This window comes from Phaseolus vulgaris, chromosome 8, assembly GCF_000499845.2.
Source record: "Phaseolus vulgaris cultivar G19833 chromosome 8, P. vulgaris v2.0, whole genome shotgun sequence".
Classification (NCBI taxonomy): domain Eukaryota; kingdom Viridiplantae; phylum Streptophyta; class Magnoliopsida; order Fabales; family Fabaceae; genus Phaseolus; species Phaseolus vulgaris.
The window spans coordinates 55,846,987-55,864,636 of NC_023752.2; the positions used below are offsets into that span (position 1 = coordinate 55,846,987).

General features: G+C 30.4%; 1 protein-coding gene across 1 annotated transcript; it reads left to right on the forward strand.

Moving 5' to 3' along the window:
* The first annotated feature begins 536 nt into the window (after positions 1 to 536).
* On the forward strand, positions 537 to 12,858 carry LOC137827040 (ubiquitin C-terminal hydrolase 13-like). Its single transcript, XM_068633240.1, has 32 exons — positions 537 to 858; positions 1,222 to 1,291; positions 1,680 to 1,830; positions 1,922 to 2,079; positions 2,567 to 2,832; positions 2,933 to 3,151; positions 3,240 to 3,348; positions 3,435 to 3,550; positions 3,780 to 3,878; positions 4,473 to 4,582; positions 5,157 to 5,231; positions 6,323 to 6,401; positions 6,483 to 6,629; positions 6,825 to 6,905; positions 7,037 to 7,156; positions 8,254 to 8,376; positions 8,846 to 8,923; positions 9,019 to 9,107; positions 9,195 to 9,303; positions 9,509 to 9,577; positions 9,656 to 9,766; positions 9,996 to 10,051; positions 10,182 to 10,359; positions 10,442 to 10,543; positions 10,621 to 10,692; positions 10,896 to 10,961; positions 11,120 to 11,185; positions 11,367 to 11,453; positions 11,585 to 11,701; positions 11,855 to 11,929; positions 12,034 to 12,120; positions 12,285 to 12,858. Exons 1-32 carry the CDS (start codon positions 829 to 831, stop codon positions 12,324 to 12,326), a joined length of 3,357 nt encoding a protein of 1,118 aa, XP_068489341.1. The 5' UTR covers positions 537 to 828; the 3' UTR covers positions 12,327 to 12,858.
* Positions 12,859 to 17,650: the final 4,792 nt, after the last annotated feature.

Below are 17,650 nucleotides of genomic sequence, written 5' to 3' on the forward strand. Positions count from 1 at the left end.
TTTAAATCCTTTTAATTAATAACTAATATTGCACACTATTATCTAAAATTCATTTTCTCATTTAAAGGAGCTAAAATCCTTAATCTATACTATAATAGTCATAATAAATATTTATATTTATATCTTGTCGCATGTATATAAATGAGAGAAAAAAAATCATAATGATATGTTTTTTATTAATTATTTTGTTATAAAAACAAATTTGTTAATTAAACAATTGAATAATTTGTTTTGTTCTATCCTTCAGATGGAATATTTTTAATATGTTCACACGTATGAGTAAAACTAACTGTAGTTAATTTAGGTAAGTATTTAAGACAATGTACTAAACACTGTCATGTTCTTTTATCAAAAAGATAAAAAAAGAATTATAATAATCTTAAAGAATGACCAGTTTTTTTTCAAAACTAGGTGTGAGAAATAATTATATTAATATAATATATATATATATTATTGAAGGGAATAGTAAAAGTAAAAGCAGAAAATGAATTAGAATTAGAGTAATTATAGATGATGAGAGAGGTGTTAAGAAAAGTGTAAGAAATTCGATATTTTAATTTGCAGAGAGACAATGAAGAGAGAAGAAGATACAAATTTGTCCAAGAAAGTGAGGGGTGAAATACCGAAAGTGGGTAAACCCCCCAAATAAAAACCAAAGACATTTCTCCCTCTCGTCTCGAGCAATAGGAACACAGCAATAGCTTCTGGTGATCTCGTTTTTTCACAGTGCTCTTCCCCCTTTTCTCTTTCTCTTTCTCTGTTTATCTTTCTCTCTCTTCCATTGCTACACCACAAGTAACGCAACGCGAGGTCAATTGCGTAATCGCCATGACTGTCATGACTCCTGCTCCCATTGACGTACGTTTCTTACCCTCACTCCGCAACTTCCCCGTGCTCCTTTTCACGCCTCCATTCACTCGCGCCTTTTCAATTTCGCTTCTCGTTTCTCGTTTTATCTTATCTGCTTGCATGATTTTGTGCCTTTTGCTCTTCCGGCGAATGGTGTCAATTTGATTGTCGTTTTGGTGGGAGGGTTGGGTTGGCGGGGACTGATGGGGTTTCGTCCAGGGGTTGTGCTTTTGATCTGCGCGACTGGAATTTGCTTCAATTTGGCGATGCATTTCGTGCTCGGATTTTCGGGATTTAATTGGTTTTGTTTCTTCGCTGGATCCGAAGTACGGTGATAGTGATTATTTTTTGTTGGGTGTTTGGTTCTTGCAGCAGCAGGAGGATGAGGAGATGCTTGTCCCACACACTGATTTGCCGGAGAATAATCACCAACCCATGGAAGGTACTTGTTGCTTTCTTACTCTTTTGATCCGTCGAGAAACCCCCGCTATTTTTGTTACTCTATTTATTGGCTGTTATGTGATCGATTGGTATTCCTGTTAGAGTACAGGGAGCCACTTCGTGCATTTTTTGATTGCCAGAGAGACAGAGAGAGAAGGACTAAGTGACGAATTCGTCCAAGAGTTTTAGGTTTTCTAGACAAAAAGTGATTTCTTGTTAGTTTACATTCTAGGGATGTTGTGTATTTTCAATGTCTTTCTTTCTCCTCGTCTTACTCTTTTTTTTTTGAACAAGTGGATGGCCTAGTTCATTTTTTGTTTCTTGCCCTGGTTTCAGCATTTAAAGCAGATACTTAGTTGTTCTTTTTCATTGATTTTATTGATCGTTAGTTGTGGCACAACCTGATGCTGCCAACACTGTGGAGAGCCAGCCTGTCGAGGATCCTTCATCGACAAGATTCACATGGAAAATTGACAACTTTTCTAGAATGAATTCGAAGAAGCTCTATTCAGAAATATTTGTTGTTGGTGGATATAAATGGTAACGACAATCGTGTTTTCACATTGGCTTAGTTGATTAATGATGTGCTTATCTTTAATGATCTCTTCTGATTCTTGTCTTTACTGAGCAGGCGTGTACTTATTTTCCCAAAAGGGAACAATGTGGACTATTTGTCCATGTATTTGGATGTTGCAGATTCATCTAATTTGCCCTATGGCTGGAGTAGATACGCACAGTTTAGCTTGGCTGTTATTAATCAAATCCATAATAAATATTCTGTCAGAAAAGGTAGTCTCTTAAGTTTGTTCCTTGCAATTGTTATTGTTACAAGATGATGTAATATGTATGTATGTAGAAAAGATCATTGCTTGAACTAAAGTTATAGAAAGTGGTGGGATTTTTGTTGCAATTAATTTAAGAACAGTTTATACATGTGTGTGTATTTATTTCCTTGTAGAATTGTATCTAAATCTAGATATATTATATTACCTCTTGAATGAACTGTCATCATTAACATGCTAAATAAAACAAGGCTTTTGCAAATGAATGCTCTAATGGTACTGGTTATTGGTTAAGAAATAAATGGTAAGTATTTATTATTTAGTGCATGTAATGTGTTGGGAATTTAAAGTGTTTGACCTTTTATTTAATAATTTGTTATTTTTTTTAATTTACCATGGAATAAAAGTAATAAGGGAAGAAAGTGAAAATGCTCATGGTTTTTGGGTATACTTATTTCGTATGTCGTGTTCTAACTTTGTTTTACATGATATAGACACACAACACCAATTCAATGCGCGAGAAAGTGATTGGGGTTTCACGTCCTTTATGCCACTTGGTGAATTGTATGATCCTACCAGAGGGTATCTTGTGAATGACACTCTTGTAGTTGAAGCCGAGGTTCTTGTCCGTAGAATTGTTGATTACTGGACTTATGATTCAAAAAAAGAGACTGGCTATGTTGGACTTAAGAACCAGGGTGCTACATGTTATATGAATTCTCTACTCCAAACTTTATATCACATTCCTTATTTTCGAAAGGTCAGGCCCTATTTTTCTTTTCTTTTCTCTTGTAAGTTTAGTTGTTTGACTTGATAGTGATGACGAAGTTGGGACTTGGGTCCTGGTGGTCATATTTCAGGCTGTGTATCACATGCCAACAACAGAGAATGACATGCCCTCTGCAAGCATCCCTTTGGCATTGCAAAGTTTATTCTACAAGCTCCAGTATAGTGACACCAGTGTTGCAACAAAGGAGCTCACTAAATCTTTTGGATGGGACACGTATGATTCTTTCATGCAGCATGATGTTCAAGAACTGAACAGAGTCCTTTCTGAAAAACTTGAAGACAAAATGAAGGTAATGGATGGCATTTGGATGTTTTGTCAACAACTTTTTGTGGATTATTCTCTCAAATTCATGATGATTATGTTTATTTTGTCATTAGGGAACTGTTGTTGAGGGAACTATACAGAAGTTATTTGAAGGACATCATATGAACTATATTGAATGCATTAATGTGGACTATAAATCAACTAGAAAGGAGTCGTTTTATGGTACTTCCGTGTTCATTTTGAAGTTAATTATTTGTTTAATTGTACCATGCCACTTGATTCTAATTTAGGTTTACATATGCTTGCAGATCTTCAGCTTGATGTGAAAGGCTGTCCTGACGTATATGCTTCCTTTGACAAATATGTTGAAGTTGAACGTCTTGAAGGGGACAACAAATATCATGCCGAACAATATGGCTTGCAGGTTGGTTGCAATCGTTAATTTCTGAGTCTGGTTGTAATAAATCATCTGTAGAAGTTCTAAATCTTTAGTTCTTATATTTTGACTTAACAAAATTAATTTTTGTTTTCAAATTTTAAGTTCTGAACTGAATCCTTTTAGTTTTTTATAGTTACTGTCTGAATGCACTCAAACATACAAGTTTTCAATATAGTTTCATATATAAACTGACAATTTTTCATTTTTTTTTCAGGATGCTAAGAAGGGTGTCCTATTTATTGATTTCCCTCCTGTTCTTCAGCTTCAGCTGAAAAGATTTGAATATGACTTTATGCGGGATACCATGGTAAAGGTTGGTAGTCAAACAGACTCTGCTCTATAGGATATTTTTTTTCTCTAGGTGCTTTATTTGCTGCCATTTGATTTAGTTCGCGTTCAGTCAGAGTAAGGTTCAAACAATTTCCTGTAGCTCAACTATTAATGCCAATTGAAGATTATTTCGATTAAATTAATTCCTTATGCTGGACTATCTACTGTGATATCCTTCTTCATTTGTGGTATGTATTCATCTACAATACTGTTACTTCATGCAAGAAAGTGATTCAGCACATCTTGTGTGGGACAATAGTGCCCCAAGATGTTGAAAATAATGAAGAATTTCTGCAAGCATTTTTCTTAATACCTTTTTGAAATGTAAACTGCTATTTTGCTTTTCTTTGCTCTGGGTGGGAAATCTTTTGGTTGGTTCTTTTGTTTGCATGTGTATATCCATGTATTTAAAATTTGTGTACCTCATTTGAAACAATCACCTGAAGGAATATTTTCTGCTAGAGGGATCATGGGCATTACTTAGTTTACGTTTTTGTCCATAGGTTCTCATTTGATGGAATGGTTAAACTCTCTTTTCAATAAATGGAAGTTTAATTTTTTTTCTTCTTCCATGTAGATTAATGACCGTTATGAGTTTCCCATGCAACTCGACCTTGATCGTGAGAATGGAAAATATTTATCACCCGAGGCTGATAGGAATGTCCGCAATCTTTACACACTTCATAGGTAATGTTGTGGTAATTGCAGCAGTATTTGTTGCCAGACTACATGGTTTTTTTTTGGGACTGGTCTTCTAGTGATTTTTTTGAATCTTTTCATGACTTATTTATTACTTGTGCTTGTTTCATGATATTTTATTTTGTTGTTTGTGATTGGTGCATGGTGCGTGTTTTATCATAGGTAATGTTGTGGTAATGGCAGCATTATATATTTTATCGTAATTTTACCCATATACTTGAGTCAAGTACAATCAATCAATGACTTCTACAATCTAAAGAAAGAAAAAAAAAATGATTAAGTAAAATAAGGAGAAAATGCTGTGAGGATAGAGGATAAAAAGAACAAATTTTTTTATCTTGGGGTTCACTGTCTAAAGCTTTCTGAATTTTCCAAATAAAGTGGGGCATTGAATTTTTAAATCATCTTGGAACAATACAATTTGTATCGTTAATATTAAAATTTAATAAAGTCCATCAAATTTGTAATTTTTCTTTCTCAATGCTGATGATTTCCATTACTGTGAAATTACAACTTTTTCTCCAAATGCATATTTTTTGACAGATTTAAATTTTTTCCACAGTGTTTTGGTTCACAGCGGTGGTGTACATGGTGGACACTATTACGCTTTTATCCGGCCAACTCTCTCTGAGCAGTGGTATGTATATACTAGAATTACCAGGTCTGAATTGTTCAGTGCCATACAAGCTAGGTGCTTTTGTGCATTTGTGATGATGACTACCAGGGGTCACATTCCAACATGCTTAAATGTTGATTTTGCTGCATTCATTGTAATGGTTCATAGGATCCTACCAAAATGCACAATTACTGATAAAATAGAATGTACATGTGATAAACATGACATAGAAGGAAAATATCCTGTAAAAGATAGCATTTAACTTAATTTTAAAATTCACATTCATATTTTATACTGGTAACTTTCCATAAACTCATACTAACCTATGTAATCTTTGTGTAACATACTTTAGTTAACTTGATAAATACTGATTTTTAAGTGTTCTATTGATAGTACCCTGTTATTATGAGTTACTATAAATACTGCATAGGATATGTGATAACTATGTGTTTACAAATTGTTGATAAGTATATATTAATTTATGAACATGAATACATGGTTTTAAAATACACAATCTAATTTTGTTAATATTTATCTGTAGTATATAATCTTAGTCAAATTAGTGTACATAACATATTTTATAGGATTGTTAGCAAATATTTTAAAACTGAAGCTAGTATTTAATAACCAGCTCACATGTGAGCTAAAGCTTTACCATCAAAGTTAAAAAATCAAAGTCAGAACCACAATAAATCAAAATAAGGAGTTTCTTTTAACAGATAAAATAATAAAGTATACATGTTATTGAGATGACGTAGATAAGGAATATATTTTGTAAATGGTAACAGTGAGTTAAACATAAACTGAAAATTCGAATTCATTGATTTATATGTGTAGCCTGTAAATGATACCATTATTAGTTGTGCGAAGAGTAGGTCATATCTTACATTTCAAATGAATGTGTTGCAAAGGTAAACAGTTGAAATGCTGAATCTTTTTTTTCGCACTTTTTGTTAGATTGATAATTCATAATGGTTGTCAATGAACTTGGATATAGCATGCAATTTTCTGATAGTCCCTTCACCTTTTTTTGTTATTTTGAATTGCTTTTCTTGCTTTTTTTTACTGAGCTCTTCACTGCATGCTTTAATAGAATGTATATGACTTATTAGGTATAAATTTGATGACGAGAGGGTAACTAAAGAAGACACTAAACGGGCATTAGAGGAGCAATATGGTGGTGAGGAAGAGGTAATTATTTTTTCAATTGGCTGTGAAATTGATCCACATATTTGAACATTTACTTATTCATTGTTTAAACTATTTTAACAGCTACCACAGACAAATCCTGGGTTTAACAACACTCCTTTTAAATTCACCAAATATTCAAATGCTTATATGCTGGTGTATATACGTGAAGCTGACAAAGACAAAGTAATATGCAACGTGGATGAGAAAGACATCGCTGAACATTTAAGGGTAAGCGATCATTCTTAGTTACTTTGGGCTCAATATAAGTCATGCTAAACCAACAAGTTATTTTTTGTACGTGATAAGTTTTTTAGAAGTATTTCAAGCCAAAATCAAACAAATTGTCATTTAAATTTCTATTTTTTGTTGTTTCTGCTTTATTCTGGAAAATTTGCATTGAATTTCTTCAATGGATTAATGCAGGAGAGGTTGAAGAAAGAACAAGAAGAAAAGGAGCACAAAAAGAAAGAAAAGGCGGAGGCTCACCTTTACACTATTATAAAGGTTCCTTGTTGCTAGTTTCTAACTTGCTATTCAGAATTTAATACTGTTTGTGTGTGTCTGTACATATATGCCGTAGGCTACCTAATCAAATTGTATTTAGATATAACCTGATAGCATGTCATACTTCTTAGGTGGCACGAGACGAAGACCTTGGAGAGCAGCTTGGAAAGGATATATATTTTGATCTTGTAGACCATGCCAAAGTGAGGTCTTTCCGTGTTCAAAAACAGATTTCTTTTAACTTTTTTAAGGTATAATCTTTAATTGCACTTTTAGCTCTCCTGCTAGATGTGTTTTGACTTGGCATATCTTTTTCATTTCTTGTCTTGTTTGGTCTGGTCTCTGTAGTAAATCTCTCTTAGTCTCTGCAAAAATTGGAATTCAGGACAAACTACATTTCCGACAGCATGCCTTGTTTGTTTATGATTGTTTTGAGGCGGATATTATAAACTGTCCATTGACAGAAAATTATATTATTATAAATGCTGTTGAATGGAAAAATAAATCAAAATAGGATTGAAAAAGGAGTATTTTTTCAGTAGAATTATTTTTCTAAGAAAGGGCAACACTACATAATTTTTTTTTCTTTTCTTGGGAGAGGGATTCAGTGGCATATGGAAATTGCCCCTTCCTTTCACTAAATTATGTTCACAGTTGATGAGTTGTCTAGATATCATTTGACTGAATATAACCCACGTAGGATTTGGGATGTGGGAATACTGATAATATGTTGTAATCCAAGTAGGATTTAGTATCTTAGTTTTTCTTACTACTAAAAATTTTATACTTGTGATTTATGGAACTAGAAGTTTAATTTGTCTACTAAAGAAAAATCATTAGTTTTGTTGCTTCTTCTGAGATGATAATTATTTTTAGAACACTGTTAAAATATAAAACTTACGATGCTTTAGCTGCATGAAAAATATCGCATATGCAACTTTGTGATCTTTGATTTTCTATTTGAATTTGAAGATGATATAAAGAAAAGCCAAAAGTGACGCTGGACACAGATTTGATTGATATGGACATAAGCACACAAATTTGAAAAGTCTTAAATGAAAAAAAGAGTACATGTCTTAAAAATGACCTCAAGTTATTGTTGACTAAACAGTGTTATCTACTTATTATGGTATTTTAGTTTAATATAGCATAAAAGGTTAAAAATAATAGAAAATGCAACTAAAAGTATATGAAGTGTTCAGCATGGATACTTATCTAACACAGCTATGACATTACAACTACTATTAAGAAGTATCAATGCTTTCCTATATGCTTGTTCAAAACACATCCTATTTTCATTAGTTTGATTTTTTTTATCTGATCACTGGTTGATCCGTGTGATAAACAGGAAGAGGTTGCTAAAGAGTTTGGCATACCAGTCCAATTCCAGCGCTTTTGGCTATGGGCAAAGCGGCAAAACCATACATACCGTCCAAACCGACCGTTGACACTCATGGAAGAAGCACAATCTGTAAGTTCATGAGCTTGATTAAAGCTTTTCTGTATTATTTTGCTTATATACTCCCCTTCAAGCTTAATATGCATTGCTTGTTGCCCCACACTTGTATGTTGAATGTGTTTTATGCTTCATGTCTAATCAATATGCCTATTTCGTAATTGTCCTGGCTGTTTGCCTATTTTGAATTTTATTTCTTGGGCTGGACTAACAGTTAATTCTGTGTTGGCTTTGCTTTTTCAATCATTTCATTTCTCCCATGGTTGGGTAGTTTATTTTATTTGATTTTATTTCTGAAAATGAATAAGGAAAGCAACTGTAAACATTTTTTAAACTATTTTTGTGACCCTGAGGTTTGCTTTTTGTGTTGGGAGTGGTGGATATTCTACTGTTATTTTTATCTTTCTGCTTTTGGTTAATTTCTGCCATGTCTTTCTGTGTTATCTGAAGTTCAAACTTTTTGTTAATCTAATTTGCGTTGCAGGTTGGACAATTGAGAGAGGTATCAAACAAGGTTCCCAATGCAGAATTGAAATTGTTTTTGGAAGTGGAGCTTGGGCTGGTAACATTTGTGTTTATGGAAGTTGTATTCCACTTTGATTGCATGAACATGAATATCCAAATTCTGTCTTTCTGACAAACTACATCAATCTTTAGGATTTACGTCCCATTGCACCACCTGACAAGACAAAGGATGATATATTACTTTTCTTCAAGTTATATGATCCTGAGAAAGAGGAGCTACGGTACTGAGTAATATCTATATTTTAACGTCTGGTTGTGGTAAAACACGAGTTTTTGTTGACATCAGATGTATTTCCCTCTTGTGGCAGTTATGTTGGAAGGCTCTTTGTGAAGAATACTGGTAAGCCATTGGAAATCTTGACAAAGTTAAACAAAATGGCTGGTTATGACCCTGATGAAGAGATTGGACTATATGAGGTTTGTTTGTCTTCTCATTTAATATTTTTAGATTGCACTTCATCCTTGTATGATCTAAACACTATATATTTGTTTAACAACTACACTTACTGATGATTGATGATAATAAAGTGCATCATGTTCCGAGAGAAGTTTGGATCTGATCTCAATGAGTGACTTTACTCGTGGCATTTGTAAATTTACTGTGCCTACTATTATTGTGCAGGAAATTAAGTTTGAGCCAAATGTTATGTGTGAACCTATTGATAAGAAATTGACATTTCGAGCTAGCCAGGTAAATTATAAACACCATTGGAGCACTTCGTGCTACTATTGTTGATTTGTTCATTGATTTGTTTTTCTAAATTTGCAGTTAGAAGATGGAGATATTATATGCTTTCAGAAAGCTCCTGCTATATACAATGTGGAACATGTACGCTATCCAGATGTGCCGTCATACCTAGAATATGTGCACAACCGCCAGGTACTTTTCCTTTTTTGGTTCAATTAAAGGCAATATGTATAAATTGATGTGATGCAAAAATGATCACCACCCAACATTCAATTGTATTATGTTTGATTTTCTGCACCTTCCTCCTCTGTCCATGCCTGTGCATATCTGTATGTTTGTAACCAATGTACCATGTGTTTTTCATTATATTTTTAGTGTAAGATGTTAGCTAGTTTTTTAATATCCAATTGATGGATTTTAGGTTGTTCACTTTCGATCTCTTGATAAACCCAAGGAAGATGACTTCTGTCTGGAGATGTAAGTATTGTGTAATTTATTGGAGCAAATCATTAGATCTATTATATTGTAGTAGCAGAGAGAACATTAAGTACTTGTTATTTTTCTTGGAATTACATCCTTAGGATATGCTCTGCACATTAATTTCTAGGTCAAGGCTATATAAATACGATGATGTAGTGGAGAGAGTGGCTCAACAACTAGGTTTGGATGATCCATCCATAATCAGGCTTACTCCTCACAATTGTTACTCTCAGCAGCCAAAACCTCAGCCGGTTAAGTATCGGGGTGTGGAGCATTTGTCTGAAATGCTGGTTCACTATAATCAGGTAATCATTGACTTAATGCACAATCTTTCATTTTGTTTCTTATTTAAAATCAAAACATCTTATTTCCCTTCATGCATGTCAGACTTCGGACATATTGTACTATGAAGTACTTGACATCCCTCTGCCAGAATTACAAGGTTTGAAAACTCTGAAAGTTGCATTTCACCATGCTACCAAGGATGAAGTGAGTATATAGTGATCTGATTTTCTTTTGGTTTTTATCTAGATTTTTTCTGACCCTTTTTTTAAATTTTTATTCAGGTGGTTATTCATACCACCAGACTTCCAAAGCAGAGCACTGTGGGGGATGTCCTTGATGATCTGAAAACAAAGGTGATTTTGCCTCAGTATTGTTCAGTTCATTAACATGTCTAAATTGTATTCTTACTCACCACTGAAATCATATCATCAATCTCCTTTATTTTAAAAAAATAGATATGTGAAGCATGTTTACTGTTTTTGTTGAGTGCTCCAGGTTGTTATAGAGTAGCGACTGTTTGAATGTAAGTCTTGTGCTCATTTATTATTGTTCACAGGTGGAATTGTCCGACCCTGAAGCTGAGCTTAGGTTGCTTGAAGTTTTCTATCACAAGATATACAAGGTCTTGTGTTACCTCTATTTTAACTGATCCTGGATTTATTGCTTATTCTTTTATATTTTTCTGACAAAAAAAGATGATTCGGAATTCAATACAATACTAAATTTACATTGACTTGTGATCTTGCAATTAATTGTTACCCTGCCTCTCTGCTTGTGCAGGTTTTCCCTCCCAATGAAAAGATTGAAAACATTAATGATCAATACTGGACTTTACGTGCAGAGGAGGTAGTAGTCTCTTTCTGTTTGTAGTGGGCTGGGAAGGGAGGTGTTAGCTTTTAGTCCATGAAGTGTTCATGCTTTAATTTACTGAAATTATTGCATCAGTGGATTTTTCTAAATGCATAATCAATTACCGTATTCAGTTTATGTGACAATATAAATGAGTTGCTGTTCTTGTGGTTTGCAGATTCCAGAAGAGGAGAAAAATCTGGGTCCTCATGATCGCCTAATCCATGTGTATCATTTCACTAAAGATACGGCTCAGAACCAAATGGTATATAATTGTATTTGATCCATTTTGCTTAATGCAGTTTGTAATATCGTAATGGGCTTTGATACTTCATTCTGACTTAGTTGTATGCCAAATCAATTGTAATGTTTTTCCCATTTGATTTGGTATGACAGCAAATTCAGAACTTTGGGGAACCATTTTTCTTGGTCATACATGAAGGGGAGACTTTGACAGAAATTAAAGTTCGAATACAAAAGAAACTTCAAGTTCCTGATGATGAGTTTGCAAAGGTATTTCCTCCTTTTTTTGTGTTATGTGTTTATATTTTGTTTCTTCCCTTTTGGGTAACTTTCTTTTGTTTGGTGGAAGTTTCATTGTCCATAAATATTATTAAATTTGATGTTAGTCTATCTAATTTTTTATTATATTTTTTGTTTGGCCAGTGGAAATTTGCTTTTTTTTCTTTAGGGCGTCCTGAGTACCTTCAGGATTCTGACATTGTATCCAGTCGTTTTCAGGTACATCCATTTATAGGCTAATTCCTTTTATTTTTAGTTGTGTTAATTCCATTCATTTTTTGTAACATTTGCATGTATTTGAATTAATGTATCTTGTGATATAGAGGAGAGATGTTTATGGTGCTTGGGAGCAGTATCTTGGCTTGGAGCATACTGATAATGCTCCAAAAAGATCATATGCTGTCAACCAGGTTAGTAACCTTGTCTGCAAGAACTAATTTCTTAAGTACATTTTTTGTCTTTTATTTATTTTTGTTGAGTTTGTTCACTATTCTGATAATACTGGAGTTTAGTTTTGAAGTTTAAGAAAACTGGTTTGATTACACCATTTCAAATTTCTTGGGTTTTGTTTCAGAATCGCCATACATTTGAGAAGCCAGTAAAGATTTATAATTAGAAAACTTGGTATTGACGAGCTCTCGTCTTGCGTGGGATGAATTTGGCATTCTTCTACATCTATGGGCTTGTAAAAACAGGGAAACAGCAAAAGCTACTCTGTATAGGCCAACTAGTGAGATCAGCAATCCAGGTGGTTTCTGCAGATTTTATATTAAAATTGTGGTATGTAATTCTTTCTGTCAAAAGGAGTGACATTGCTCTCAACACTATCTGCTGACCACAGCCCGTTGAGCTTTACTACTTCCAACTGTGGAAGTTCTTCAAGTTGAGGTCATTGATCATCATCGCTGCACTGTATCAGTACATAAGATTTTTGGATTAGTGAGTGTATACAGGGTATAGTTGGTTGACTTTTTTTTTGTTCATCTTAATTGCTTCCAGATTTTGTTCAGTCAGTAGTTGTCAAATTATGTGAGAGCTGTGGAATGGTGTAGCAGAGTTCATGTAATGTTGTAAAAGAGACCTGTCAGCCTCAGTATAACCCGATAGCATAAATATAGTTTCCTGCCGCACCATTTGGTCCATTTCTATTTCCTTTGGCTGTTTTACCTTTTTATTTTCTGTTTCTTCCTGCACCTGACCCATCTTTAGTAAGAGCTGAATAAGCGTTATCATGGTAGTCTCAATTAACTTTAGAGTAGAAGTAATGCATTGATATATGGGTTATTGCCACATGTGCCTATTCCTTCATTTCATATTTTCAACTTTGTTGGACATGATGACAATAGTATAATCTGCTTTATATGGCACTTTATTATTTTTCCATCCAATGCAACCAAAGATTAAATTTTCATGTTGCGTAGTTAGAAACATTTTTCTCTAATGGTTTATTACGGCTTTGTTTGGACTTACGGAAGACTGAAAAAGGACAGAAAGGATGACAGACTGGAATTGTTTGGATAGAAAGAAAATGAATGGAAAATAAGAAAGAAATTTGCACTAAATTGATGTGATAGAATAAAATTGGTTTTATTTTAATATGTTTAAAAGGAATTTACGGTAAAAAAATATTTATTTTGAAAATGTGAATTAAAGTTAAAATAAAATTTAAATTAAAATACAAATTATTATAAATTTTTAATAAAAATATCAAAATTTAAATAAATAATTTTATTTAATTATTTATTTTTATATAAAGGTTGTTAACAAAATATTAATTTTTTTATTATATTAATTATTTTGATGTTTTTATTTTAATTATTCATTTTATTATAGTAGTAAAATATAATTAGAAATATTTATTACATATCAATTTAAAAATGTATAAATTACATTAAAATTCAATTGATTTAACTTAATTTTTTTTCTAACAAACTAGTTTAAAATAATTTATTTTGTAAAATATTAATATTCAAATTCTTTTATTTATTATTATAATATTATTTATCGTATTATAATTTTAGAGTAATATTATATTTATTTAAACATAATCATGTCTAAAAATATAATTAATTATAATTATATAAATATAATGAAATATCTATTCGTAATCCTATTATATCTTTGATGATAATTTTTTATTTATTTTTAAAACTCTTTTTGGTATTTGGATAGAAAGCTTAGAAAAAAATAATCATTTCGTTATTTTTTTTCATTTCTGCCTCTCCATGACTAGTGTATAGGAAATACAAGAGTTGCAGTATGATTAGTTCTTCAGAATTCAGATTGAAAGTAAATGGTTAGTGCTGACTCACTTCCAGCCACCCCTGGTGTTTTACTGCAGTCAATTTTTCTATGTAGGATTTTGGAATTTTGTTTATTAGCAAATTATGATCATAGAAAACATTTGCAGTTATGAGATGTTTTTGCACTATTAAACCAAACCCTTGCCTTTGAACTTGTCATAAAATTTGATGAGGAATTCAAATTATAAACTAATTGTTAGATGACCGAGATAAGTTCGTCATGCTGTCCAGACCCAGTTAACTGTACGGATGTGGCCTAACCCATCTTAGTGGTATAATATATTTTCTATTATTTGTTCAAAATCTTATATATTACCATTATTTAAGTTTTCTATTAATTCTATAAATACAAAAAACATGTACTATATGCTATTGTTAATATATTTAACAGCAAAACACTGTATTATATTCAATGAAAAATTATTGGAGTTAATTATAAAATATTTTTCTTCTAAAATCGCTCTTTCTAACTTGTATTATTTTAAATTTGTAAAATTTCATTTGTAAGAATTAATTATAAAAAACAACATAATTACTACATCTTCGTTCTTAAAAAATTCCTGTAATTGATCATGAATATATATTACCCTGTGTCTGTATAATTTTGAAATGTGTTGAAATTTTTGAGTTTATGGAAATGAAGATATTAAATAGGTCTTAACTAAATAAATTATTGTAGAATAGAATATTATTTTGATAGTAAGTTTTAGAAATTAAATATTCATATTAATTTTTTATGTTAAATAATAACTTTGTATTTAGAGCTATTATTTACAATAAAGTTAGAAGAAATAAATATTAAAAGATAGAGGAAAAGGAAATAACAAATATTTTTAAGTCACCCAAAGACAAGGAGGTCCACTTACATTTGAGTCAATCAAAAGCAAAACAAAGTCAAGAAGGAATTTAGGCATGACATGTTTGAAGGAGTATAGATAGTATGACTCAGAAAAAGAACACAAACTAATCTATAGTTAAATTTTGAATTTTTAAATTAAATTTTTTCCTCTTGGTTTAGTTTAAATTTTTCGTACCATTTTTTCAAGTTTGTTTTTTTATTTTATTTTAAGGATTTTAAAATTATATTTCAATTTATATATTATTCTAAATTTTTCAGTTAGATTTTATTTTTTTATTCTTCTATTTTTTTCATTTTAGTTTTTCATTTTGATTCATATAATATCTTTGTTTAACTAGATCCACCCATAGATCTATCAAACTTGGCTCTTACTTATTCTTCTATTTTCTCATTTTGATTCATATAATATCTTTGTTTGATTAGATCCACTCACAGGTCTATCAAACTTGTACAGCACTTCAATAAATACTCCTATTTATCTAATTATTTAATAAAACTATCTAATTAGATAATATATTTATTGTGGTTAAAAATGCAAGATTATTAGTATGTTTATTGTAACTAAAAGTACAAGATTATTAATAAAAACAGTTGAGTTCAAATAAACTTAAATTCTAATTAAAAATATGTGAATTTATTTAATAATATAATCCAAGAAAATTATAATTAAAATTATGTTCATCAAAATCAATATTCTGTGAAGATTCAATTGTCTGTTAGTGTGCGAGTTTGTAGCTAATATAATAATTTGTATAACTTAATATAAATGGTTGTCTTTAATTATCATAGCTAATTAAGTTATATGAACAATTTAAATAGTTAAGCTTATTCTTCTTATTCATATTTTTATAACTATGACAATCATGAATGACATGTGATTACATAATATACATGTGTAAAAAGAATACTTTAAACAATATTAAAAAGATATTCTTTTATATTTGACGTATGTTATTAAATGTAAAAACTTTACAAATAAAGTTCTTTGTGATTCATATGTACGAAAATTAAATATATCAAAATAAAATTTATTTTTAAACATTTATATATATATATTTATATATATATATATATATATATATATATACGTACTTGATATCCATGAATATATATATATATATATATATATTATATTCTAATCAATTTTAAAAAACATTATTGTTTAATGTATATACTTTTAATAATGATATATTTAAATATTATTAGTAATTTATATATATATATATATAAATTTAATCTATGAAAATTATTTATAAATGTTTATATATAAAAAAATTATAGAGTCATTATATCAAATAATTCAATTATTCTTATTATTGTAAATTAATTTTAATTAAATATAATATAATATAATTTATTTATTTATTTAATAATTTTAGTATTATTGTTATTAATTTATCTTTTTATTAGATTATTTATAACATTAATAAATATATTTTTCTTTTTAACTATTTTATTTGGATATACAAATTTTTCTTATCTTTAAATTTTTTAATTTTTAAAAAATTAATTAATTAATTTAATTAACAAAAACTAACTACACATTTTAAAAAATTATAATGATTATAATATTAATAGAAAATTCTTCCTTTTAACTACTTCTTTTTAACAACTTTTTACTATTTTACCTTTTAGATTCTGTAACTCATTTTAAACTTAATGGTGTACTTACAATAAATCTACGCTCTAAAAAAAACTACTTATAACAAAATTATAATTTTTTTTAGTATTTTTTGAATATCTTTTCTATGTTTTTTAGTTTTTTATTTTTTATTATGATAGTAAAAAGTAGAGACAAATCTACAGAAATGTAAGCGTATCTGTTTCAATTAGTATTATATAATTAATTATATTGTATCCATTATAGGTATACTATAACATATTATAAATAATACTTTTCAACCATAATTTTCATTTAGACAAAGACAACAATATAACCTGTTACTCAAATTAGTATCTGTTTCAATTAGTATTTAATTAATTATATTGTATCTATTGTAACAGCGCTTTTTTTAAAAAAAAAAAGCAGACCCCACCCCACCATTCTTTTTTTTCTTCTTCTTTCTTCCTCTTTTTTCCAAATCACTTTCTCTCTCTACCAACTTCTCTCTTCTTCATTTTTTCTTAATTTCTCACTTCATACCTCATCTATTTTAAAATCTGATCATATCACGCTGTAGCAGAGGAGTTAAGGAACATTTCTACCAGATCAGATTTTCAAACAGAGTAAGTTCATTTTTATTCTAAATATCCTTTGTTATCTGTTTTTTTTTAAGATTTAGTCACCAATCTTCGTGGGGTCAGTTGAGAAGTTTAATCCTCTCAACTTATTCTATTATATACTGAATTTTTGTTCTGTTTGGATAATTTGCATTAGGCCCGTAAATCTTGAAGTTTATCCAGACTGTGGGGAATAAAATTATAGAAGTTGTTTGGAAAACAAGCAATTGAGGTAAGGGAAACTAATTTAATTTTTTTATAGCACCCTAGGATAGAAGATCTGAATGCGGAAGGAACGTGGTCCCAATATTGAATTTCTCTTGCAGGGGTGTTATTTGTTTATATATTGTGTGTTTGTTTATATATTATTTAAAATTTATAAATATTATATTTTGATAGTTTGAGAGTTAAATATTGTTTTTGACGTTGGAAAAGTTCTGGAATGATATGAATTTTTAAATGTTATGTGATTGAATGATATGTATTATATACGAATGATGTAAATTGTATGAAATTGATGTCATACATTTGGGATAATGTATGAGTTGTTGTTTGATG

Excerpts from the sequence above, each read along its gene's own strand:
- LOC137827040 (XM_068633240.1), top strand. The coding sequence starts at position 829 with ATGACTGTCATGACTCCTGCTCCCATTGAC. Across the intron at positions 2,833-2,932 it reads ACATTCCTTATTTTCGAAAG|GCTGTGTATCACATGCCAAC; the intron begins GTCAGGCCCTAT and ends GTCATATTTCAG. Across the intron at positions 8,377-8,845 it reads TCATGGAAGAAGCACAATCT|GTTGGACAATTGAGAGAGGT; the intron begins GTAAGTTCATGA and ends TTTGCGTTGCAG.